The sequence below is a fragment of the Gopherus flavomarginatus genome, chromosome 25, assembly GCF_025201925.1.
Source record: "Gopherus flavomarginatus isolate rGopFla2 chromosome 25, rGopFla2.mat.asm, whole genome shotgun sequence".
Lineage (NCBI taxonomy): Eukaryota > Metazoa > Chordata > Testudines > Testudinidae > Gopherus > Gopherus flavomarginatus.
Genome location: NC_066641.1, coordinates 9726944 through 9754531, shown reverse-complemented (window position 1 = coordinate 9754531; position 27588 = coordinate 9726944). Strand labels below are relative to the sequence as shown.

The 27588-nt window shown below is 40.9% G+C and overlaps 1 protein-coding gene across 2 annotated transcripts; it reads right to left on the bottom strand.

Moving 5' to 3' along the window:
- Nucleotides 1-809: 809 nt before the first annotated feature.
- Nucleotides 810-27015, bottom strand: TTLL6 (tubulin tyrosine ligase like 6). Of its 2 annotated transcripts, XM_050934536.1 has the most exons (18): nt 26675-27015; nt 22092-22115; nt 20880-21109; nt 19851-19889; nt 18798-18916; nt 18550-18680; nt 17958-18114; nt 16022-16165; nt 15510-15595; nt 13961-14186; nt 13011-13192; nt 11573-11761; nt 11012-11168; nt 9925-10227; nt 6638-7004; nt 6109-6322; nt 4969-5066; nt 810-4479 (listed from the first exon to the last, which is right to left on the bottom strand). In XM_050934536.1, the coding sequence occupies exons 3-17, from the start codon at nt 21106-21108 to the stop codon at nt 5042-5044; spliced, it is 2568 nt and encodes an 855-aa protein (XP_050790493.1). In that variant the 5' UTR covers nt 21109; nt 22092-22115; nt 26675-27015; the 3' UTR covers nt 810-4479; nt 4969-5041. The 2 variants fall into 2 exon arrangements, with proteins under 2 accessions (XP_050790493.1, XP_050790494.1); XM_050934537.1 differs by lacking the exons at nt 4969-5066; nt 20880-21109; nt 22092-22115; nt 26675-27015 and having other exon boundaries at nt 19851-19891.
- Between the last annotated feature and the right edge of the window lie 573 nt (nt 27016-27588).

Genomic DNA, 27588 nt, shown 5'->3' with positions numbered 1-27588 from the left:
CCATACAGCAATCAGATCCAGTATCTCCCGTACGGTCCATGCTGGAGCTCTTTTTGGATTTGGGACTGCATCGCCACCCGTGCTGATCAGAGCTCCACGTTGGGGAAACAGGAAATGAAATTCAAAAGTTTGCGGGGCTTTTCCTGTTTACCTGGCCAGTGCATCCGAGTTCGGATTGCTGTCCAGAGCAGTCACAATGGTGCACTGTGGGATACCGCCCGGAGGCCAATACCGTCGATTTGCAGCCACACTAACCCTAATCTGATATGGTAATACCGATTTCAGCGCTATTCCTCTCATTGGAGAGGAGTACAGAAACCAGTTTAAAGAGCCCTTTATATCGATATAAAGGGCCTCGTTATGTGGACGGGTGCAGCATTAAATCGGTTTAATGCTGCTAGAACTGGTTTCAACGCGTAGTGTAGACCAGGCCTGAGAGTTCTTTCTTTCCCTACGTGCATGATTTTTAAAGAGAAGCAATTCTGACAATCTTGAAAACATCTTAAAAGATAGTGGGGTGTATGGGTAATTCAAGGCATGGCAAATAAGATAATTTTGCTTTTCATTAGGAACAGAAAAAAAAAAGGCAGATGTGGGTAGGCAGACCAGTTACTTAATTGGCCATATAGGCCTAAATAAGATTAATAAACTTGTCTCTAAACACAAAATAAGGGGTGACACGTCATCACAAATCCATAAATCAACAGAGAACTAGCAGATGAAGGAAAGAAAGCCTTAACAAGCCATCCTTTAATGAGCACAGATGGAGAAAAATGCCAAAAGCACTGCTCACCGAACAGGTACCACCTACAAGTTTTTTTAGTATGCCATGCAGTTACAGGCTTAAAATAAAAATGCTGTATTTTATACTACATTTTTTGCTGTGTAATCCTTTGTCACCAAATGCATCTCCCTGAACTTGCTCTTTCACCTGCAAATATTCCTTTGTTTCTGTCAGCTCGTTAACAGAAGAACTGGTGTATTTTTGTCATTTCCCAGGTTAATTTTAGTTAGGTAATGGCAATAAGTGTTTTTGAGAGGATGTTTCAAGAGTATTTTAATGTCCAGCAATTAAACAAAGGTGCATTTATTACCTAGGCTCAGCACTACTTAGCTATGTCACTCCTAAAAGAATTTTTCCATTGTTCCCAAAAGCTAATCAAATCTAATTCACTGCAAAATAGTTAAAGATGTGGCAGCCCTAAATCTGTGTCTCTAATATGCCCCTATTAGTAGCTTTTAGATCTTAACATCTATCTGTTGCTAATGATCTGTTGGTTAAATCATTGAGAAAAAATTCACACCATTTATCTGTTGATTGATGGGGGGCATCACAAATAATTATCTGATAAATATTATTCAATAGCTCTGTTTAAAATGATTTCACAGCTTGAAACATATAGTCCTGGGGTTTTGTACTGATAATGGTGAAATAGAGGCTTTTCTAAAAACAAATTAAAAATTATTTCATATCCCAAATAAGAGAGGTAAATCCATAGCTAAAATAATGACAATTGTCACAAAAACTCATGTTTGCTGGATTGGGACTTTAAGTGCTGTCTGTAGGGGAAATCTGGAATCAAACTTGGAACTTGCCAAGGAAATGTGATTTCCAAAGATCTTGTTTTAAAAATGTATTTAATTTGTGCTTTTTAAGCCCACAGCTAGTCTCTGGATGGTATGTGATGGTTAATATATATATTTTTTCAAAACATTCAATTTCATCTTTAACATTTAATTAGAGCCAGCTCTGCCTTGATTGTTATAATCATGTTGAAAGTCCATGCAAATTCAAGCCCCTCCCAGAGGGAAGGGCCTCAATACATATTGTTGATGCCTTTAAGGAAAAGATTGCTTTGAAGTGATGCTGTTCCTGAGCAATAGCCCAATGAACCCTAACGTAGAAGACAGGTTTCCAATTCCAAAGAAACTGCTTGTTGCAAAGATCATGTCCTAGAAGTTCCTCCTTGCTTTCCTTGGAGCCTCTTTTCCTACAACTATCTCGACCTAGATCAGACCAGGAATGTGTGCGAAGGAAGGGTGGCGGGGAATTAGAAGTTAAAAAATTGATCTCCCCTTTGGACCACCTCTGAACGTTCCCAATTGTAAGAACAAACACTGTTTCTCAGATAGTTAAATATTCTCCCTGGAAATATTCCCTTTAATATCGTAAAAGAACAAAGATCATTAAGAGACTACGTAGGCTTAAAATAGCCTTCTGTAATACCCCACAATAAGGGAGCCTATAACCGCTAATAATATTAACTACTAAAGAAAATAACCTCTTCCTCCTGCTGGTAGAAATTCCATTACATGAGCCTAATTCAAGAAATTAAGTCTTGTTGCTGGAATTCTTGATCTTCCTCACCTCCACCCTCCCATACTATTAAATATACCCAGCTGTTCTGTCATGTCTAATATGATACTGTAAATTCTCTTTCTACTTGTATTCGGCTCTACCACATCTTTAGGCACTGTAAAATGATGAATAGTAAGTATCATCTAGATCTCACTTGCTCAGGCTAGGTTCCTCTCTATTCTGGAGAAATCTTCTTGTTCCTTTTATTTACACTTCTATTCCTATTGAGGAAAACGTGTGAAATAACTTGGAATTGGTTGCTATGGGACCAATCCTGGAACATGGTGCAAAGAGATCTTAAAACTGCACCCTCTAACTGTGCCAGTAGGGATTCCCTTGGCCTGCGTGAATCCTCAGTTGCTATAAAGCTGATGGGGCTGAGAATTCCCTTGGTATGGAGCAATCCTCAGATGGTTTAAGGCTAGACTAGCTGGTTCTGTGCCAGGGCCCGCGTGCCTCCTCAAGTACGGGGCAAGACCTAAATGCACTGTGCTCCAATGAACCTTACAGGTGTATAGACTCCTTGGGGGCTACTACAAGCTAATGCAGCTTAGAGCAGCTCTTGGGATTTTTAAACTTGTGCTGGAGATCACTGCAGGCCTCACTGGAGAGCACTGCAAGCTCAAAGGTGGTTTAGACCAGAGGATTTAGCCCTGTGAGCTTAGGGCCTAAACCTGCATTCCTTACTTGGGTAAAACTGCCAATGAAATCAATGCTTGTAGAAATCACTGCTTGAACTGTAAGCCCACTGGGAAGGGCGAGAGCCTTCTTGCAGATCTGCAGAGTGCTGTTGGCATTAGATATGATAATTAATAATCAGCTGGGGGGGTGTCCTTGTTTACAACTGCAATATTTAAAAGACTTTCCATTATGAAAAGGTGAAAGATCTTAGCACATCTCCAATAGACAAATGTATTTCCTACCTAGCAGTACTCATGTTTCCAATCCTTGTGTCCCATACCACATCCATATGTCCAGTCAGCCATCCATCCTCTCTGTATTACGGCTTTCAGCATGATCTGAGTAGCCATTGCTATTACAAATTTTATTATCAAACATGCATGTTCAGAAACACAACTTGAAAAAGAAGCAGCCCCATTCAGTGAATTAACTTCAGTGATTTTAGACCTTGTCCCCACTAATCAGATGGAGACTAGGCCAACAAAGGGCATTTTTATGAGGGTTGAGTACTCTCTGAGAGCACTGAAGACCTGCAACATCACGTTTGGGGGAATCTACACTTAAAAATGTAGATCGACGTAGCTACATCGCTCAGAGTTATGAAAAGTTTTGTGCCTTGTGCGTCGTAGCGAGGTCAACCAAACCTCCAATGTAGGCGCAGCTAGGTCAGTGGAAGAATATTTCTGTACACCTAGCTACCAGCCCTCAGAGGGGTGGATTAACTACATTAATGGAAAACTTCTTCTGCCAATATAGAAAGTGACTTCACATATCTTCACTACTCTGCCACAGCATGAACCTATTGTGTTTTTTGTTTCAGCTTTCTGCCTTTGCTTTCTGTGGCCCTGAAAAGTAAAACCCCTTCTACACTACACTGCCCATTTTTATTTTCTCTGAATTCTTGTTAAAAGTCAGGACTGCAACTTCACTCTACATTAGCTAAAATAAGTATGTCCTGCACATTTCAGGGTAAATTTTCAAATTATGCTGCAAGGATTCATCTGTGCAGTTCCAGCTGATATTAGTTGTGCAGCTGAAATTCAGTGCACGGAATTTTCCCCTTACTGGCTGATGTTCAGTTGAATAGAGCAGACATCACACTGGAATTCTTCTTACAAAAGAATTTTTCACTAAACTAAAACAAGAGTTGGCAGTAAGCAGACACTGCCAAAGGGAGATGTACATTAAGTTCCAGCATGACAGTTTCACATCAAGACACCCACAAACTCCTGACTTTTTTTTTTTGAATGCAAATGTCATTGGTGACACATTGATGTTTCATGCTATGGAAGCCGTATAACTGGAGGCAATCACCAAGGAGTATATTTGAAAAGAAACAACAAAATGTTTCTGTCAGTTCCTGATGAACAGATTATCTACAGGAGTGAGCATCTCTCAGACTTCAGGAGGCAAAACACTGCTGCAGTTCTGCTCAGGCCCTGTAAGGAAGGAAATACAACACCATGCACATTGAATAGGTGGACTAAGATACATTCATCCTAGCACTTTTCATAGAAGTTCTAACATTACATATTATAGTGAAGTGAAGAAGGCAGCGTGAGTAGGCAGCACCCTCATTTTCAACATTCTACTTTCAGACTAGCTACAGTTCAGACCAAGAAAACAGATCAGCTTTGAGTCAGATACCACATTGCATAATGCCAGTTAGGGACCGATTCTGCCCCCTACTCTGGCCACTATTCATCTCTCCAGGAGTGTACAGGGCCCAGAAGGAAGCCACAAGTGTTGGGAGAATTGCTCGGGTACAGGAGCTATATCAGGCTAATATCTGAGGCCCTATATACCTCCTCAAAGCCCTCCGAGAAAGGTGGAGTAGCGTAGCACTCAGTGCTGTGAAGGATTCTGTTGCACAATCCATAGACAGCCCTGGGGAGGTTACTGTAAATTATGCTGTGGGCTATACTCACTGCTGTAGCAACCTCAAATCTGCTCTCTCTCTCCCTGGAATGTACCTTCTGTGTTCTGCCTCCCTGTCCCAGATCACTGCAGGAGTTCATTGCTATTCCTATTCACAAATTTATAACAGAAATTGACCAATGCCAACAATCACAATATTAGTAGATTACACCTGTTTCATTCTGAAGGATCCCAAAGTGCTAAACATATAGTCATTAGTCACCCCACAATGAAATGCAGCAAGCTTTCTACAGTAGCAACACTATCCAGTAATCTTTAGGTAAGGAAGTGAAGAAGAATTTATCCAGCTGAAACTACAGCAGGAATCTAGGAAGGCAGAATGTAATGACCCAGCATGAAAGGAGACTGGATCTAGCACCCTCTAGCGTTACAAAAAGTGTCAAGGGATTTTAATTGAGCCCATGTGTTCCAGGCTTTGGTATTACACATAATCAAAAGATGCTGGGTAAAATTTTCAGAAGTGCCCCACAGCCAGATTTTTAGAGGTATATAGTCACTTAAAGATATCCATAGGTGCCTAGAGGGATTTTCCTAAAGATCCTAGGTGTTTTTTAAAATCCCACTAGATGTCTGTCTGCATATTCAGGCATCTAAATTCCTTTAAAAATCTGTCCCTAAGTGAGTTAGGAGACTAATTCCAATTTTCAGAAGTGACTTTGGCACTTAAAGCTCAGATCCTCAAAGCTATTTAAACACCTAGCTACCACAGATTTTTAAACTGATTTCAGTGCGAGTTAGGTGCCTATATATCTTCAAGGACGTGGGCCTTAGTCTTTCCATGAAATTTCAGCTCTTGAATACCTAATTCACCTTTTAAAATGGCACTTAGGCACTTTGAAAATTTTACCCAGTACCATTAAGCACAGAACATCTGAGCATCAAGCTGAGAGACTAATACAATGATTATTCAGAGGAAAGAATACCATTGACTGAGTCATGTGACTAACATGATTTCCTGCAGTAACCTGATCTCACATATAAAAACTGACCAGGTCCACTTAAAGAGCACAATTTCATAAAGCAATTTACCCCTCACCGATCAATGTCCATTAACTGCAAAGTATTCCCTGAAGCAGACCAGAATGCTACTGGCTTCTACAATATTATAGCAGAGTGATTCTACCCATTACCTGCCCGTTGGAATATCCCCTGAAGTTAGGGTATTGTTTTTCCTAGGTCGCGGGTCCACGTGACCTGGGGTGGAGATTACCAAAAGGTCCTGAAGGCTGAACTGGTGACAATTTGTTTTTTGGAAAACTGTTTGAGCACTCTGAAGTTGTGTTTGTCTCTTGTCTGTGGAGTTTCTGCTACTCAGATGGATTCTCCTGGAGTGGAAAGCACTTTCTGCGTAAACAAAAGTCCAATTTATATTCTGCAATCAACACGCACCCCAGACCAGTTTTCCTAGAGTCCATGTCTATGTATCTGAATCTGAGATACAAAGGGAGGAGAGATAGAGGGATAGAGTGTAAGAATACTATAGGGGCAGATCTACTGTATTCTTATACAAAGACTTGTGGGTATGCTAAGATTTCCTCTCGTGCTGTAATAATCATGTACATTTGAGGCACACTGGGGCTATCACCCTATGTTTCCACAGAGAGGCACTAGGCACTTAGATGATACAATACAAATGTGCTCCATGAAGATGACACTCACGTGTTCTACTGATGAGATGAGGGTGGTGGCGAAAAGGGAATATTACAGCCTTGTCTCCCGGTGTGAAATTGAGTTTGCTGAAGAATTTTGACACCAAGATAGGTTTCTTTTCTATTTCGTACTCTAACAAGTTTTTGTGTGGTCTATGGACTTTTGAGTATGAGGTCAAGTTCTCCCTGACATGGGGTGGGAGTTGCTCTCTCTGGTATCCAAATGGCACCAAATTCTGAGTGACTATGCTTTCACAGTAAACCACGTCAGTTGCTGTTGTGATTGCAGTCCGAGGTTGAGCCAATGTTGGGAAAGGTTTTGAAGAACAATGAATTGGATTATCTGATACTTTGGAAGAATCCACTGGTGTTTGGAGCTGGAGGGGAAAATCAGAAAGATCAAATTAGGGAGGGGCAGGAGTCAGATTGAGGCTGGTGGTAATTAGGACCAAAATTTTTCTAGTAGCCCCAGCAGTTTCTACTGGATTTGAAATTTATTATTTCAAAAAACAAAAGGCCTGATTCTCTTTTATACTAATGCCCCCTTTACGTGACTGTAGTGGAGTTTAGGAGCCACAAAGGGGGAAGAAACAACCTCAGAGAAATACCCCAGTATATGGGGTTCCCAGGCCAGTGCAGAGCTGTCTCTATAGGAGAGAGGCAGTGAAGTGGGCACACTAGAGGAGGGAAGGAACAGTCTTAGCATAGTGCTCTCCAGATATTATCACCTGTCACAGGGCCCATATGGGGCTGCTGTGGCCAGAGCATAGGTTGGAGAAACCTGGAGGCCGCTATATTTATGCTGGAGGATAGGCAGGCTAACAGTTGTTCCAGGGTTCTGGGGAGTGTACTGCCTTAAAGTCATGTTTCCACTCATTTCCATTCCTTTGTGAAACATAGGTTTGGAGAAACAGAGATTCAAGGTCTAAAATTTTAACTCTTATGATTGAGGAGATAACTTCCAGCTTATATAATGTAGTGTTGTCTGAATGAATCTTCAGAAAAAACAGAAAAATGAGTAAGCTGTAAACTATCCCATTAACCTCAGTGGGTGCTCCCTTGCTCATGAAACTATATATCGGCCACCTTGACAGCACCAAGAAATGATTCAACTACCATCTCAGCAGGTGCAGAATGACAGTTGAATATACTTTGGGAAGAAAAATTTGTAAGCTGTAAACTATCCCATTAAACTCAATAGGGTGCTGACTTTGTAATCTAATGATGATAATTTACATGTCAACATTAACCATTTCACTGCTGCTGATTTTAGTAGCAACACTTAGCTATTCTGGGATTGTGGGAGGATCTGGCTTGGACACTACCACCACACTTTTTTGTCCTGCTCTGACATCTGACTTATCTGAACATTGCTGACAAGGACTGATTTCGTAGCTACGGTGTAATCAGAATGGGCAGTATATTGATCCTGTTGTTTAATATAATGGAGTAGTTTCCACTAGAATTATACCCTTTGTAGAATAACAGAATTATAGAAATGCACGGCTGGAAGGGACCTCAAGAAGTCATCAAGTCCAGCCCCCTGCACTGAGGCAAGACCAAGTAAATTTAAACCACCTCAGACAGATGTTTGTCCAACCAGTTCTTTAAAACCTCCAGTGATGGGCATTCCATAACCCTCTTTGGAAGCCTATTCAAGAACTTAGCTCTCTTTATAGTTAGAAAGTTTTTTCTAATATCTAATTTAAATCCACCTTGCTACAGATTAAGCCCATTACTACTTGTCCCAGCAAAAGCAGACTTGGAAAACAGTTGATCACCATCCTCTTTATAACAGCTCTTAACGTATTTGAAGACTGTTATCAGATCCCTCCTCAGTCTTCTTTTCTCAAGACTAAATAAGCCTAGGTTTTTTAACTTTTCCTCATAAATCAGGCTTTCTAAACCTTTTATCATTTTTGTTGCTCTCCTCAGGAGTCTCTCCAATTTGTCCACATCTTTCTCAAAGTATGGTGCCCAGAATTGGACATACTACTTCAGTTGAAGGTTCACCAATGCCAGCTACAGTGGAACAATTACTTCTCATGTCTTACATACAACACTCCAGTTAAAACACCCCATAGTGATATCAGCCTTTTTCTCAACTGCATCATATTGTTGGCTCATATTCAATTTGTGATCCACTAGAACCCCTACCTCTTTTTCTGCAGTACTATCACCTAGCCAGTTATTCTCCATTTTGTAGTTCTACATTTGATTTTTCCTTTCTAAGTATAGTACTTTTCACTTTATTGAATTTCATCTTGTTGATTTCAGACCATTTCTCCAATTTATCAAGGTTGTTTTAAATTCTAATCCTGTCCTCTAAAATGCTGACAACTCCTCTCATCTTATTATCATCTGCAGATTTTACAAGTATAATCTTTACTCCATTATCCAAGTTATTAATGAAAATATTGAACAGTACTGAACCCAAGACTAACTCCTGCAGGGCCCCACTAGATAACGACCTCCCAGTTTGACAGAAAACCATTGATATCTACTCTCTGAATACAGTCTTTCAACCAGTTGTGCACCCACCATTTAGTAATTTAATCTGGACCACATTTCCCTAGTTTGCTTATGAGACTGTTGGATGTCACCATGTCAAAAGCCTTACTAAAATTAAGATATATCATGTCTACTGCTTTTCCCATATCCACTATGTCAGTAACTCTGTCAAAGCAAATGAGGTTGGTTTGGCATGATTTGTTCTTGACAAATTCATGCTGACTCTATTCCTTAACCCCCCCCCTCCCCCGTTATCCTCTAGGTGCTTGCAAATTGAATGTTCAATCATTTGTTCCAGTATCTTTCAGGTATCAAAGTTAGGCTGACTAGTCTATAATTCCCCAGGTCCTCTTTGTTCCCTTTTTAAAGGTAGGTGCTATGTTTGCCCTGCTCCAGTCCTCTGGGATCTCATCCATCCTCTGTGATTTCTCAAAGATAATTGCTAACAGTTCTGATATTGCTTAAGTTTGTTCCTTAAGTACCATATGATGATTTTCATCAGGATCGGATGACTTGAATTTATCTAATTTACCTAAATATTCTTTCATCTGTTCTCTCTCTGCTTTGGCAGTCTTTCTCCCCTGTTAATAGTAATTGAGTCGAGCACATGCTCACATTAACCTCTTCAGTGAGCCTGAAGCAAAGTAGGCAATAGACAGTTTGTAGGCTGGTCTGGGGCCCACATTAAGTGTCATTTCCAGTCTGAGATGGATGTTTGAATGGACTGGAGTTAGAAATATAGGCAAACTACTACAAATACATACTTACAAGAGTTCTGCTACTTACTATTAATCTGATGTCCATATCTGCTGCAGAGTGATGACCATGTACTGTGCGGTCCCTCAGGTCATGGTTGGAGTTGTACTGGTCCGGAGCACTAGTTGAATTCTGCACTGTCAAGTTTGGCATGGAGCTGCAGTGCTGTACCGTTTGTTTTTCAGGTGCATTTGAATACACGTGAGTGTTGGGGTGCTCTTTTGGTGGGATGCTTGATTCCCCATTAACCAATTCTTTTTTTGTTTCTTTTTCACCTGAGAAACTGTGAAGCAGGCGAGGAGCACCAGGTCCTGACTCTGAACAAAGATAATGCTGAGAACGGAAAAAAAAATAATTAAATCTCATATGAATAAAGAACAACACTGTTGCCAGAAGACCCAGGGCCAGTTTCTCTGGTGCAAACAGCATAAAAGGGCCATATTCTGCCTGTAAATGGCCAGTGAAGAATTCCCCTTGAGGAGGGGAACTCTCCCCTTGTATAAGCCTAGGGGAAGCAAATCCAGAGCCACATCACCCCTCACCAATCTGGTATAGGGGGACTGCTGAGGGAAGGAGGAAACTTTTTGGTAGTGTGGCACAGCAGAGCTCCACTGCACCAATCCCCCACTGACATAAAGTCCTTAGAGATTTTATGCCAGAAATAAAGTTAGAGAAACACACAGGCTGCACTAATTGATGCTGTAACAACACCCCTGGTGAACCATTTCAGTGTCGGGCTGACCTCCAAGACAGGGGAGAATTGAGCACCAATTATCTTGTCTTCAGCAGTGTTTTTAGAAAACACTTCTGATGTCTGACAAAAGGTGACAACCAGATATAGGTGACGATATTTGCTTATAGGATGCACATATCTGCCTACATGAAAAGACTTTAAATGATTAGCTTAGTGTCCCTCACCTGCTTGGGTGGAGAAAATTGAAAGTTTGTGAACACCAGTGGAGTCTTTTTATATATAATATGCCCATCACCATTATTATCCCATCTCATTAGTTTTCTTGTGGATGTTCTATTTCTGACCTTCAGGCTTCTATTCCCCATGCCCCAAGAAGCAGGAAAAAAAGTGAAAAATCAACTGAATCTTCCCCCTAAATCATACCTGTCTTAATCCTTGTGCTGTAGCTGCCCTGCTCACTAACTTCTGTGTGAAAGTCTTTATCTTCTCAGATCCAGACTCCCCCAGAAGCTCTGTCTTCTTCTCTTGCAAATGGGCTGGTTTTTGCTCATGCTTCATTCGCAGCTCCTGTAGCTGCTGCCTGTAGATACAAATGGGTCCTAACAGGTCTAAAATAGTTCTGATGATACGAGTCCCACTGACTGGATCTTGGCTACAAATTCTGCCTTATATGGAACAAGTCTGGTCAGATCTAGAGGCAACATGATTCAGAGTATTGAGCTCTGCGCTTAACTCAGGAACTCTGGAATTCTAATCCTGGCTTTGACATAGGTTTGTGAGCAAGTCACTTAACCTTTGTGTGTCAGTTTCACCACCTGTCAGATTAGGATTGATAATACTCATTTACCTGTCTGACAGGGCCATCTCAAAGAACCATCAGTTAATGTAAAGTGCCATGTAAGTGATGGGTATTATTATTTAACACAAATTCAGAATGCATCCTCCACTCTACTTAATAAAAATTGAGCTGGAAATCCTCCATACCTAGCATGTTCTTCTCGTGCTCTAGAAGCTGCAGTCTCCTGAAAAAGTGAATTGTTGTGCTGGAAAAACTTATCATATTTGTCCAAATCAGATTTGGGGTAAATTCTGCGAAAACCACCTATGTTATTCTCCTCATATTTCTCAGCTTGTTTCAACCAAGTGGTCTGGCAGTTCCTATACTCCTCAGCCCTGAAAAAAAAAAAATTCAGGTATAACCATTAACAAATCCTGTGGGATCCAGGCCTGGTGCTAGGAACTTATGTTGCGATAATGACATTGTTCACATCCCTGAGCAACACAGTTAGATCGACCTGACTCCCAGTCGATGGGAGGGCTTCTCTCATTGACATAGGCCTGGTCTACACTGGGGCGGGGGGAGTATTTAGATCTATTTATAGCGGTGTCTTCACTGCGTGAAATCGACAGCTGATGGTCTCATGTCGACTCCGCCTCTCGCCCTAGTGGAGTACTGGAGTCAATGGGAGAGCGCTCGGCGGTTGATTTTTCGTGTCTAGACTAGATGCAATAAATCGATCCCCGCTGGATCAATCGCTGCCTGTAGAGAAGCCCATAGCTATCACCTCTCTGGGAGGTGAAATACCTACACCGACAGGTGAACTCTTCCCTTCAGTATAGGTAGCATCTTCACTGAAGCACTACAGTGGTGCAGCTGCAGCATTTTAAGTGTAGCAAAGCCCTCGGAGAAATCTCCAGAGCAGGAGTTATTTTCATTTCACACTAATCGCATCCCTAATCCTGTCATCTTAGTTTTGGTGAAATGTAGAACGGTTTTCATTTACTTTCCTACATAATTTATAGCATAAACGTAAAGATTATCTGCAAAGGAAAAAAAATGAGCTTGTCTTTCTGGTTTCCCTATGGTTGTTAACGAGGGCCTGAAATTTTATTTTGTTTTTTGCTTGTTTTTTACATTATAAATATGGGAACTGTCTAAGCTGGAAGACTCTATGAAGACTAAAGAACTAGTGAAATAATGCCATCACAACACCTAAGAAAGTGAAAGATGAGCTATCGAGAGGGGAAGGAATTTTTGGTCAGGTTATTTTTGTTACTTTAAATGAATTGTTCAATGAAACATTAATTAACATTTTGAATAAAGGAAGACTTTGTTAAACATTCAGCACCCTCACTTTTTCAATTCAGTTGTGAAGAGCTTATAATAAACAGCCCTTACAAATCCCAACTGCACTCCAACAAAGCCAGGAAAGACCAGACTTTACATTCCTGGTATTTTTAAGGTTAAAAAAACAGGAAAGAAAAAATCTTTAAAAATATCTGTGCAGGCCATCTGTATATGCCACAAAGAAGCAGAAAAAAAAAAGGACATAAACTAATTAAAAAACATACTTTGCAGGTCACTTGAAAATTATGGCTCACATAATCTGAGGAAATTAGATGAAGCTGTATGAGAACACACCTGGTCTCTCGAGAACGGCATTGCTTCAGGAGTCTCTCCTTTCCTCGACGTTTCTCTTCTTCTAGGATTTTTCTCTTGTCACAGGCCCCTAAATTTATCAGAACCAAAGTGTCATACAGCAACTGGTCCTTCACTTCTTTGTCTAACCAGGAGTCAGTGGTGAAGCTTGGAGAGTGATTCACCTGAAACAACAACAAGAATGTCATCTATTTGCTGCAGTTGAGATTCAATGGAAATTACAACTCAGGACATAAAACAAGTCTGAAATCTAGATTAGTGGGGATTCCAGCCAGAATCTAGCGTTGGCAAGGATCCTTGCCAGACTTCAATGTATGATACAGGTGTATAGTAGGATTCCATGGGCCAAATTCAGAAGTGACATAATGGGTGGGATAGATTTGGTAGAAAACAGGTGCAAGTGGCAGAGTGATGTAGCTTGAACCAGTTTAGTATTCAGTGCAAGATCAGTAATTTATATTAATTTGATATGCTGTGAGGACCAAATTCAGGCTCTGGTATTAGCAGGTGCAGCTCCCATTGAGGTTAATGGATAACCCTGGAAGATTCCTTTGTTCAAAGAACTGAAGGGTAAGGCTGTCCCCATGAGCTAGGATTCCCACATGCAGGAACAGATTTAAATTTCAAGGCTACAGATCAATGTGACTGTCTGTGGGAATGACTGTTATTAGCTTATCTGTAGTCTCACCCCCTCTGCTGGTCACACATCAGCTTAGAAAGCTGATGGAATAATGTAGGAGATGCTACAGGATGGACTTTTGTTAGGAGATCTAGAGAAACGAAAAAAGCAAAAATCGGTGTTAAGGAAGAGGCTGGTGATAGCAACTCATGTGGCTGAATTTGGCCCCACAGTCAGGGAAGGGTGAAAAAAGATACCAGTTCATGGTATGGATATGTTATGAGATCTAAGAGACTTTTGCTGCGGTTCTTACCTCAAGCAACCAGGGTTTGAGTTTGTGATCCAATAGAATATCAAATCCTAATATTTCAAAGCAAGCGCTACCCACAGTGTGGTTGGGGAAGCAAGTGTGATAGTTATGTTTGATAATAGGATGTGCTGATATCAAGGTTTTAATAATAACATCTTCTATATCCAGCCACATCTGGTCAATATCATAGCCATGTTTCTGCATGTACTTATTAAAGGTGGAGAGCTTCCTATGAAGAAAAAAAATGTAAGTTGGTAGCCCATATTAATGGAAAATCAGTTCACAGTAAGCATTTTTCTGTATGTTTCCATGCTGCTTAAGTTAAGCATAGAAATTTAGGCCTCACGGAGATCCACATACCCGCAGAAACAAAATATGAATTAACAGAACAAATTGTTAGTCAAACCCTTGCACAGATCAATGTAAGAGCTTCTCAGACACTGAGGATGGGAGACACACTAATACGTAGGTTCTCAACCAAGCATACTATGAATGTCAGTCAAGTGTGTCCTGCCTGCCTTTACCATATTGCTAATAGGGAGAGGATCCCAGATATACGGGAAAGGATTCCTTGTATGAAAAAGAAGAACCACTGTTCTAATTAACCTCTTGCTCTTAGGACAGCTCTATTCTTGAAAATTTTATTAGTATAGCTACGTCAGTTGGGGGTGGGGGTGGGGGTTAATGATATAGCTATACTAATATAAGCCCTAGTGTGGACACAGTTATACTGGTACAAAGGTGCCTTATACTAGTATAATTATTCATCTTCATGTATGTGAATAGCTATACCAGCATAAAGTATCTCTATACCAATATAACTGCGTCCATACTAGGGGGGCTGTACTGCATTAACTATATTGGCATAGTTAGAGCAGGACAACTTTCATGAATAGACAAGGCTTTAGGATAGGAAATGGAAAGAAGACATACACTATTGGACAGTGACCAAGGCATTGCTCCAAGTCAATTCATTCTACTGGAGCCTTTCTGGTACCAACAGAGCACTGCAGAAGAAACATTGGCACTGCTGGAGTTCCTGCTACTACTGGCAAAGAGCAATACTGCTAAGAAGAAACTGATACCACTGAAGTCCTAGTGCAATGGACAGGGTACTATGTAGAAACAGCTAGAAACATGGTTTAGAAGAAAAGAAAAGTAGAAGACGACTGGGAGAAGAATGTGGGCAAGAGGAAAAAAACCTGACTGATCATTATATATAGATTTATCTACATTAGATAGCCCAACGTAACCACCAAGGCCAATAAACAGAGTGATGTAATCCAGAAGCACCAGTTGCAACAAATGCATTGATATTTTCAATTTGAAGGATAGTTCACTTTTCTCTCTCCTGCTTCTGGCCTCTCACTGTTACTCATCTGATCTTCTTTAAATGATGTATATAACTAATGACACAAAATACACTGTTCACTGGCTGCACAGAAAGAAATATTTCCTAAACATATATGAAAAAAAGTGTGGAAATGCATATGAAGATTCATGAGAACAGACTAACATCATTTGGCTGTGATTAATGTTCTCTCCCTCTTACCTCTTACTTCCAGAATCTTCATCTTGGACAAAATTAGTACTGTGCTTGTTAATGGAATAATTAGTCAGGTGCATGCAGATATCATCCTGCAAATAAACGAGTGGGTTATAGGATGACAGAGACATCTGCCTTCTTCGCTCTCCCTGTACATGATGATATCTGGTCACACTACTTAATGCAGAAAAAATCTTAGGTGCAAGACATTTAATATCAGTACTTATCTCTCTAATGAGCCCAAAACAGTCTTAAGGTCATTTAAAGAGGACCGCTTGCATGAGTAAAGTCATTGTGGTATGTAATTGTTTGCAGGATCAGCCCCTAACTGCAAAGAAACTATTATGTAGTGTTACTGTGTGCTGTTAAACTCTAGCTATGTTCTACCACAGAGGTGGCTGCGTTTCAGTGGTGGGTGAGATGATTCATCTATAACCTTACCCATCTCACTTTGACAAAGTGAGGCTTAATTATTATTGTTTGTGAAGGGCGTTATGTTAACAGGGTTCTTTACTCACCAGATTGCTGTGTGAGGGATCAGAGTAGGCTGATGTAGCAAAGCGTGCAAGGCCCTCATTATAGACAAATATCCTCAGGGGGTCACATGATGTCACCAGCACGTAAATCCTCAGATCAAACTTAAAACGATCAATAATAAAAGGCTGGGAAAAAGAAGACAAAACTGAGTTGCTTATAGTTCGTTTGAAGTACAAGAGGAACATTAGTAACTCATTAACTCAAGGCTGAGGTGATGAAAATAGCTATACAGTCACACCTACAAGCTGAAAAAACAAAACCAAGACATGCAAACCTTATAACAATATTTAGCACATATACATCACCTTCCTTCTTCAAAGTGCTGGGCAGATATTCAGTAATCGAGCCTTGCAGCATCCTTTGGGAGATAACAACACTTCCTTATCTATCTCCATTTTAGAAATTGGGAAACTATCTAGGTTAAGACATTCCATCCAAATAAGGGTAATTGCAAACCTTATGCAGAGCATCATCATTTTAATAAGATCACATGATTAGAACTAGTCATGGACACTTAATAGATCATGCATCCGACGAACTGGGTATTCACCCACGAAAGCTCATGCTCCAATATCTCTGTTAAATAAGGTGCCACAGGACTCTTTGTTGCTTTTAGTAGATCTAAGTGTTCTTAATATGGTTATATAGCATCCAGTAGAATGGGCCCTAATTCTGTTTGTGGTCCTGAGTTCTATTACAATGCAAACAACAATTTACATGTAACCCAGTATCCTGGATATAATCAATTCTTGCTAGAGTACCTTCCTCTTATAAATGATGTTTCTTATAGTTATTCAAATACTGGGAAATTAGGGAAGATAAGAACAATAATGTATTCTATGGTACTGAGGACAGCCGCAACACAATAATAATAATGAAACTAATCCATCATAGAGTTCTTTACATGTTCTGAGCATTGAACAAACTCATTAATCATCACATAGACCCTATGAGGTAGATAGGCTTCCCCTCATTTTAAAGGTGAGGAAACAGACCCGGAACAGTGTTTTGCTGAAAGCCACACAGTGAGTCAGTGCAAGAGCAGATATAAAACCCAGCAGTTCTGAATCCCAGCTCCCCAGACCATGCTTTATCTCCCTTAAAAATCAGTAATAAAGAATAATAACGAAACATATTCAAAATGAAAGAACAAACCAGAGTAAAAACTTAGGTTCTGGTATTAACATTATAGGCAGCGCTGGCTCCAGCTTTTTTGCCACCCCAAGCAGCAAAGCGGGAAAAAAAAAAAGAAAAGAAAAGATAAAGCCAATCGGTGGCACTTCGGCGGCAATTCGGGAGCGGGTCCTTCGCACCCTCTCTTCCTCTCTGGCGGCAGCTCAAAGAGGAAGAGAGGGACTGAGGGAACCGCCGCCAAATTGCCGCCAAAAACCTGGACGTGCTGCCCCTTTCCATCGGTCACCCCAAGCACCTGCTTCCTTCACTGGTGCCTGGAGCCGGCCCTGATTATAGGTGTCCCAAAGACATAGGAGATCCTGGAGGCTTGAATGTGGATGTTTGCTATGAAGAGAGGGTAATGCCAAGATATCAACCAAAAGATTCTTGAGTAAGAAAGATTTGTGGGACTGGGTACAAACAATCCCTTTGCTCTCTCCTCCAGTTGGGCCTACAAAAATATTGTGTCTCTTTGAGAGCTGACTCACTCTACGGCAGGAAGGAGATTGCCCTCATCCAGTTAGGTTCACCCAGCAAAGGTGAATTAGTTTATATAAAAAGCTTATTCAAAAATGATTTAGGAACCCAATGGCACACAAAAGAGGGATTATTTCAGTGGGCATGTATTCAAAGGTAATGACTGCTGTTTATGACCAGCTGATCACAGGCAAGCAAGGCTGAGCTGAATTAAACTCTGGTTTAATGACAGAACAGTAGTCTTGGTATGCGGAATAGGGAGATTACTCTTGAGATGTAGAGCTGGCAGATCATATCCTCTCCGGGTTTTATGTCTTTCACAGATCTGGTGATGAAGATGCCTCTACCCTGACAGCCGGAGTCGGGCTTACAGATGTATGTCTTATGTTTCCTTGATCTGCTATAGGTCTGCAAATCTCCGTAGCTATTGGGAAGGAAAGAAAGAAAGAAAGATCAGAATTACATGATTCTGAGGTTTGATGTCTCACAGCCTACCAGTGCTAGAAATGTTTTGGCAGACAAATGCAAATGTTTACAGAACCAGTGATCGCAAAATAAAAAATCTGTCCCTCCAAGGCCTGGAATACAACCTGTTCTCTAGCTCTCAGTAAACCTTTATTTCCAGTAAATGCAAATTTGGAGTGAATCACACAGTCTTATGGGAATGATCCCTTTTTTTGATTTTTAGAGAAAAGAGACTTAATATGATGTAGAAATCATCTCCTCTTCCAACAAGGGAAGATACCTCATCCCACTGAGTAATACAGCAATGGACTTCATCCAGAAAAATAAAAGGAATTTTATTCCATTCACTGCCAAGGGGTTTGCATCACCAATGAACATTCTAAGGAAGACTCACTCAGCAGGAAGACACCAGGTCCTGGGAAAGAAGTTAAATTCTTTTGGAAAGAGCTTTAGCATCCTGCTCATGTTCCTGGCCAGCAAATCCTTCCTACAGATTTCACTCATCCCAGGGAAGTGGTTGATTTTCTGGAAAGAAGTCCAGAGAAAAGGCATAATAATAAGCATCTTCCTGGTCTCTAGGTCATTTGCACTGGGGAAAAAAGTAATAATTTAATATCCTCTCCACCTCACAGAGATGAGTACCTGGTAACTTTTCATTTCCATTACCCGATCCAGTGAGACTGAATAGTCTGTCCAATAGAGATTCCACTCATCATTCTCCCCTGCTTCCCGTAAGCCATACTGCTGAGCAGCCCGACGCACTGCGTCGTAAGAAAAGAAACAGTTTCAATCATACCAGAAATTTAGACTTTAGAAAATTCTGTTTGGACTCAGAAGGAGATATAGAATCATGGTTCAGTTATACCACTCAACTCAGCCATGTACAGACCCCTATTCCACTTTGAGTGGCAACTTCCAGTCCTCTAATCTCTATGGATATGCTGCCCAAAAATCATCCATTTTGTCTGACAAATTGGACAGTCACTGGTGACTATTGAACAAGTTGACCTATCCAGTATGCTGCTAGAAACTTCACACTAGCTAGCAAATCTTGCAAGATGGAGTAAGCTTGCGTTGTTGTTGCATTGGTCTTTCTATTGGTGTAAAGCAGAATTTCTTTAAACAAACAAATTAAATTATTCATTTTATGTGGAATGGAGCCATTTGAACTGGTTCCCCGTGTTCCAAATCCATGACAAGAATTCAAATCTTGCATTTGCAAAAGTTCATGGATATGAATTCTTGCCTAACTTCAGTTATGATGAGGGAAACATATTTGATGATCACAAGCTAGTCCCTTTAGACAATTGACATCATTAGCAGACTATGCTTGAGGAGGGCAGGTAATAAAATTCAGGGGACACTGTGGGTCAGTAATGAGACACCCTGGGAGAGCTATGTGGTGCCAAATGTGTGGAATAACAGGAATGCAGGTCAGGAATTAGTTTCACTAGTAGGGGGATCTTGAACAATGCTTGCCCAGACTGCATGAGATTTTTAAATGAGGCTTTCATTTGGGCACGTTCATAAGCACTAAAATTCAGTTAACAAGTCACATGACAAAATAAATTTCATTTTAAACTGAGTTCTTTTTCTTAAGAGCAAATTAAAATGTACTCCTTTTTACATGAATCGACTGGGTCACAATTCTTTGGCTTACCTTCTACATTTGGGAAAGATGAGAAAGACACTCACCACTCTCATACTTACAGTTGGTCAGATTTATCACAGGTCATCTGGAAAAAAATAAAAAAAAGCAGAAAGACAGAGGCATACAGACAAGGACCAGTTTACGCTTTACGGGGAAGCCCTGGGAACTTTACAGTTGTGCTTCCATAAATTTACGTAAAGCACTATCTAAATGTTCATCTAATAGGCTATTCACCAGGATTGATCACTGTTTTTTTGCTCAGTGGTCACTTAGAAAATTACTTGCTGGACACAAACCAAATAACTACGCATCTAGAAAGAGAATTCAGTGATGAGCACTACAGAAATGCCTGTAAAGATAAAATAAAAAATAATACTAGAATACCAAAATACCAGAAAACCAGTAGTTATGGAACCAATGTGACTAAGTTTACAGGAAGAGCACTCTTTCTGTTACAGTGTGAGAAAAAGATATGGCAGTTACTCAACAAGATTCATTATTTAGGAATCAACCTATGAATGGGATTCCCCAAAGTCATGAGCCAAAGGCCAAGTGATCAAAAGGTGAATGGGGATTAACAGAAAATATTTATGATCACAGATTGTACACATTCTTCTTCTCCTGGGCTATTCTGCACTGCAACACTTAGTAGCATATCCATTTCACATCAGAACAAGAGCTCCTCTGAACCATGTTCTTTCCATGAACACTAGTGTATAACTATTACTACTATTATTTATTACGGTAGTAACTATTACCTCTTAGGTTCTTTCTATACATTCAAGAAAAGGCAGTCCCTACGTTAAGTAGCTGACAGCCTACAAAACTTAATATCATCACTTTTTCTGAACACCAAAACACCTTCATTTCCCCTCCACTCCAACACAACACTTACCTATCCCTCTCACCACAAAAATCCTGTGTTCCTCCCTTTCTGCATAGCACCAGTCTGAACACCCTGTTCTCCAACATCTCTTCCCCCCATTACCCTCATCTATTTTCACTAGCTCTACTAGGAACATATTCTGCCCTCTTCAGGACTTTTACAGCCCTGTCAATAGTTATTTCTAACCTCTTTCTCTTTCTTTTCTTTTTCATGGATATGTTAGGATCTTGAATTCTCCTTTTCTTCTCTTCACATCCCACTGTATCCTGGTGTATGGTGTCCAAGGCATTATCTTCTCTTTCTAGTTCTCTTGGTAAAAAGTTTAGTTCAGTTACATCTTTCTTATCTGACTCTTCTGTCTCCTGCTCCACTTCTTCAAAGGATCCATATTTTTGCAGCACAGCTGATGCCTTCATCCTGAGGAAACATCCACAACAGATCAGAAGAAAAATGAACAGAGTAAAGGGATGAGCAACAGTTTCATCAACCTTTTTGTGAATCCAGCTGCTTCCTCAAATACAGCTGATAAAACAGAGTAATGTATAACTCCCCACATATTCCCAAGTTAGGAAGAGAGATGTTCATCCCCTCCTCACGAGTCCACCCTCCATGCCTCTCTCTCCATTCGGACAGGATCAGAAGGAATATTTGTATCTGTATGTATGTACCTATATATGTATCTGCTTTTACCAATAGTGATTCCCATTTGAATGACATCTCTGCACAGGGAAATAGCTATTTTTGATGCTGATGAATATTTCTAAATTCCTGCTATCTGTAATATTATGCTAATAGACCATCAGGAAGGTGTCTTGATGTGGGTCCTTAGTGTTACTGCAAGAAACTACAGTGGAAGGCTTAATAGCTTTTGTCTCATCAGAGTTAGTGCTCCCTTAACATCTTGTTCTTTCTCTCTTCCCAAAGGTTCAGTCCCTCAGACTTGAGAATTCAGTGCCAGATCAGCGCTAACACATGATCAGAGGGATAAGATGAATCAACATCTATCAAATTTACAGGTGAAACCCTATTCTAACAGATCAGGTTCTGCTGCAAACAGAAATCTTTGGCAAAGTAAAGAGAGATTAACAATCTTGATATAGAAGTTAATGTTTCTCATATATCTACGGATTGTACCCTGCCCTTCCAGCATGGGGTTGTATTTATAGAATGCTCCAGGAGGTAAGCATTCCTTTCTCTTAAAGTATAAATAGCAAGTACTTCAAAAAACAAACTCTAAAAAACTTTATATTAACAAAAATGTTCTCACTCTTTTTATTTAAAACATAATTTTTGTTTGCACTTAAAAATTTCCTTGCAGTATTTACCACCTGAATACTAAATATTGTGCTAACTTTTGAGAACCAGAAAGTGAAACTATTCTATTTCCATTATTACTTACAAAGAACTGAATGAAGCAGGGGACCTGTAGAAAAAATAGAATACGATCATGTAATTAAAGACTTTATTGTAACGCATACACACAAGGAAGGTGAATCAGGACACAGCCTAACTTTGAGCGCTTGACTTTGCAACTTTAATAATGTTCTTTTAATGTAGTTTTGTGTATGTGATTTTTGAAGTTTAAAAAAAAACAAACTGAAAAAACAAATTTCCATCATGTGGCAGCATATTGACATCCATATGGGTTATCAGCATTGTTGCAGCCTTTAGCCCCACCACACGGATGTTTGCCATTTGAGCTAACAAGTAACTGTCATCCTCGATGTGAACCAATGCTAAAGGGGAATGGAACACTTTGCCAGTGGGTTTCAGATATGTTTGAAAAGATTGCCAGAATTTTTTTAACATGGGCAAAACAACTTTTTTCATTAGCCTCATTCTTGGAAACGCCTGTACAGTGCTGGCTGAATTTTATTTTTTTTTAATTCAGCGTGAGGCAGATACCCAGGATAGAAAATTTCAGCCTAAATGGTTAAAGTTTGGCAAAGTTATAAGCAACTGAAAACAGAGTCTTATAATGGGAAATGTTGAGCACCCTTAATAATATGTGGTACTACCAGCCTGCCTATAATACAGGGGATTAAGTGCAGACAGCATATGAATGATTACATTTATACGTATTTTTAAAGTGTTCAGATTTAATCATCTAAATACTATTAGTAGCACAACCAAATCTAGTTAAAAAAAGTTTCACTTTTAATTTGATAGCATCTCTTTAAATGTTAACCTTAATCTCTTTACAAAATTTGACCTGGATTTCTAGCTCCTGTGCCCAGAATAAACATTGGGTTTTCCCCAGCTCTGGCCACAGCATGGAGAAGAAATAGCATGTTACAGTTTTTATCTAGTAGTTGTCTCTGGGGTAAGGAAGTCACAGACAGACAAAATAACAAACACAAATCCCAACTGATGAAAGAGTGAAATATGCCAGTGCCTCACATATATATGGAGGGCCTGATTCTAAACTCACATTGATGTACATCAGGAGTTACTCCATTGAATTCAACGGAGCTACACTGGAATAAAACTGATGGGGGCTGTCCATAAATTATGTAATACATATTTTGGTGATTTCCAAAACCCACCCATTCACTTGTAACACTGCAACAAACACTATGTCATGCAAAATTAAGGACCACCAACCCACTAATATGTTGTGTTATTTATGGGCACCCCCATGTAAGTGAGATCAGAATTAGGCCCATTATTTTCAAGACATTTGTGTGTTTCAGTATAACTGGCTAGATCTGGCTTTCCGCTATAGATTATTATGGTTTCTGTCTAGTTAGAGAACCCTGAATATTGTTTTTTGTATTGTCTCACATTTTAAAAAATAGAGCTTTTCAAAGGAAAGTGTAAAATGTATCTTATTGATCCTAGATCAGTACAGTCCTTTCAGATTTTTTATTTTTATTTTATTTTTTATGGTCATATAAAGGCAGTAGCTTCTTGGCAAGACAAAGCATGGTATAAGCCCCAATCCTGGAAGATTAACCACATGATCTGACCCATAAGCAAAGCCACAATTCAATAATTAGCAACTTTTCACAAAAGAGAAACTACGATTCAATCGTTCCTCCCAAAATTCCAATGGAAATAGACTTTTAATATAAACAACATAACAAAAAAAAAGCAAATATTCCTCTGCAAAGTTTGCAAATATTGCAGCAATATGCTACTGAACAAATAAACCAGAAAATGAAATTGACTGCAAAATAAATGCAAAAAGTAAACAATCACTGAAGAATAAATTAGATGTAAATATTCTTTTCATTTTTATAATCTAAAGTGTTGGCAGTAACACAGGTGAGGAATTTATATATAATTCCTGTGTTACTGGCAACACCTCAGATTAAAAACATTATTAAATTTGATATATGGTAAATTCTTTTCAGTTGACATTGTCCCTGTAACAAACAGAGCCAAATTCATCCCTGCTGTAATTCCCTTGAGCCTTGTCTTCATCAGATTTTTCTGTCAAAAAATTCTCACTGGTACTACATCCAGTTGAGCACCATTGCATAACAAATGGCAGTATTAGTGCAGAATGGTGTCCCTAGCCTCTGTTCATCAGAGGATGGAGATGGATGGCAGGAGAGAGATCACTTGATCATTGCCTGTTAGCTTCACTCCCTCTGGGGCACCTGGCATTGGCCACTGTCGGTAGACAGATACTGGGCTAGATGGACCTTTGGTCTGACCCAGTACAGCCGTTCTTATGTTCTTACCAGGGAACACTGGTATTTTTACTGTAATGTATTTAAGACTCAAACAGGGTCATAAGACATAGCCATAGAAGTCATGTCTACTCTAGCATTTTTACTACAGCTACCACTGGTGCAGTTAAACCAGTACTAACAATTGGCAAATTCTGGGAAAACCTCTAGTGCAGGACAGCCTCAAAGTCCCTGGTATTACAACAGGGTTGAATTCGGTCCTCCAGCTTAAGTTGTAAAGGAAAGATTTCTAAAACCATTACTAATCATACTGTTTTGAAGGCTCGTGATAACATCAATGCTTGCAGGACAAATACACAACATTGAACTCTTGGAAGATAATTGAAGAGACTGAGCGTGATTCTCCACTGCTCTGAATCTTGTGTAGTCCTTCGCATCTGCGCAAAGTGGATGAGAGATGCTACCACCAGTGAGTGAATGATTTGGTAGAATTATACATTCATTTCACACTTTTTGCATAGGTGAAAATGATGACACAAAGTGAAAAGGAGTAGGGATGCAGTGCCACTGAATTTAAAATGTGTCAGAAAATGTTATTGTATTTGTAACATATAGTCTTTTTCTCTTATGTATATATAGTATAACTGATTGAATCAAACTATTTTACAAACTTTTTATATCCAGGCCTTTTTTACTCCAATCCAAAGACTACTGTAGTCAATTGGAGCCCTTCTATTTCTTTCAGTGGGCTTTTGACAGAGTCCACATGCCACACTCATCTCTGCGGTATCTGAGCATATACACATAATTCAGGATGATTATTATTGGTACGTATTAACATATTTTCTCCTGATATCCCAATTTTTTAATTCTGCATTGCTCATGCAGAAGAACTGTCTGCTTGGTGGAGAGTAGATTGAAGAATCTGTAGCTGCAGTTTAAGCAGCAACTTGCAAACTTACTTTTAGAAATTTAATTATGAGTAATGTAATTTATAAATGGCTTTTAGTTCACTTCTGAGTAATCAGACAGTGGGGGTGTTTCACCAACACCCTAGGTAATCTTGTATTATCTACACAGATTTCACTATCAGTCACTGCACAACATGGATACATTATTGCACAATATATGTCCTTGTTTACCCTCTGTCTGATATCTATATGCACAACTCCCTAGGAGAGGAGTGTGAAGAATGGGAAGGGGAAATATCGTTGGGTAAAGAAGGTGGGACTAGAGACAGAGAGCGTGAGTGAGTGACTGAGTATAAACAACAGGCACTGGGCTCAAGGAAAGAAAAGTGACACCCAGTAAGACGTTCACGAACAAAGACACATAGGCCTTCACCATTTCTGAACACTCATGTGGCCCTCAGCAAGCAGCCCCAGACAACAAATGGATAGAGCAAGGGCAAGACATAGTCAGATACTGTGCTGCATACACAGCCACCCTTTTTAGGGGAGGCAAGGAGGTTTAGTAGAATATTTATAATGTCCCTACTGTCTGCAGTGCCCACCATATTACAACCTTTGCTCTCCTTCCTCCATCCCTATCCTGACAACACGGTCCACCAGCGGTCACCAGTCAGAGGAATTGGTAAGGGGACAATTCAAATCTGGCAGCAGTACAGAAAGCAATGACATACTATTCCCAAAAGAGGGGAAAAGAAGAAAAAGTAAGGGATTGCTTCCTGTCACTCCTCACTCTTGCAGCAGAGTGGGCCTCTGGGGTCCCTCCAACCCTGCTCCAGTACTGGGGGGCAATGGGAGAGCTCTGCATCAGGATGGGCTCTGCACAGAGGGAAATATAGAGGAACCTGCACAGGGGAAAATGGGGGGGGAGCCCTGCACTGGGGCTAGGGCCGGAGGGATGCTGAGGTGGGGGCTGTGCACTGGGGAGAACGGGGGGGGGGGCTCTGCAATGGGAATAGGGATGGAGGGATATTGAGGTGGGGGCTGTGCCCAGGGAGCTGTGTGCACCGGGGAGAATGTGGGGAGGGCTGCTGTGTACTGAAGCTAGGGCTGGAGGGACGCTGAGATGGGGGCTGTACGCACTGGGGAGAATGGAGGGGGCTGTGCACTGGGACTCAGGCCGGAAGGACGCTGAGGTGGGGGCTGTACACACTGAGGAGAATAGGGGGGCTCAGTACTGGGGCCGGAGGGACGCTGAGGTGGGGGCTGTACGCACTGAGGAGAATAGGGGGGCTCTGTACTGGGGCTAGGCCGGAGGGACGCTGAGGTGGGGGCTGTGCGCACCGAGGAGAACGGGGGGCTCTGTGCTGGGGCCGGAGGGACGCTGAGGTGGGGGCTGTACGCACTGGAGAATAAGGGGAGTTCCCCGCTCTTACCTGACCCTGCTCCCTTCCTCTCCTCGCTTTATTCCCCAACTCTCCAACTCACCCCGTAACACTCTCAACCAACCTACACCCTCCCCCCCACCTACCCTGATTACTACCGCCTGCCTTCTTATTAGTTGAAATACATCCCGAAGGCCCCGCCTCTCCACTTCTCGTTCCTGTCAATCATTATATACTTCAGTCCCATTGGTCCAAGCGTCAGCTAGGTTTCTGATTGGGTGAGAAGATGGTTGTCACGGCAATGTTAGGACGCTCTGGCCTCGCGCTCCCGAGTGTGAGGGCGCTTGCCATCCTGCCCATGCGCAGTTGAGGTTCTCGGCGATTCTCCCTCCCTTGTCCCACTCCCTCCCTCAAAAAAAGCTCGAGACAAACTGTCACCACCAACCGCCCTACCTCGGGTGTGGAGCCAGGGGCGGGGCCTCGGTTTGAACCTCCAGACCGCAGCCAATCAGAGCTGTGAAGGCAGTGTTTGATTTGAATATACATAAGTCGCTCTCCTCCTTCTCTCAGGAGATTTGGGGGGCAGGAACTGAGGTTCTGCCTAGAGAGAAGGGGGTCCAGACAGAGGGAACGAGACCCCTCGTGACTGGATCCCTTCCACCACCCATTTCTAAACCACTGCCTTAGCCTGACATGGCATCACGGCACTAAACGTTTCACCACAACATCAACAGCACTAAATATGTCACCGTGACATCACCGTGCCAAACATGTCATTGCCACATCACAGCGCTAAATGTGTCACCGTGACATCACCATGCTAAATATGTCACTGCCACATCACAGCGCTAAATGTGTCACCGTGACATCACCATGCTAAATATGTCACTGCCACATCACAGCACTAAATGTGTCACCGTGACATCACCATGCTAAATATGTCACTGCCACATCACAGCACTAAA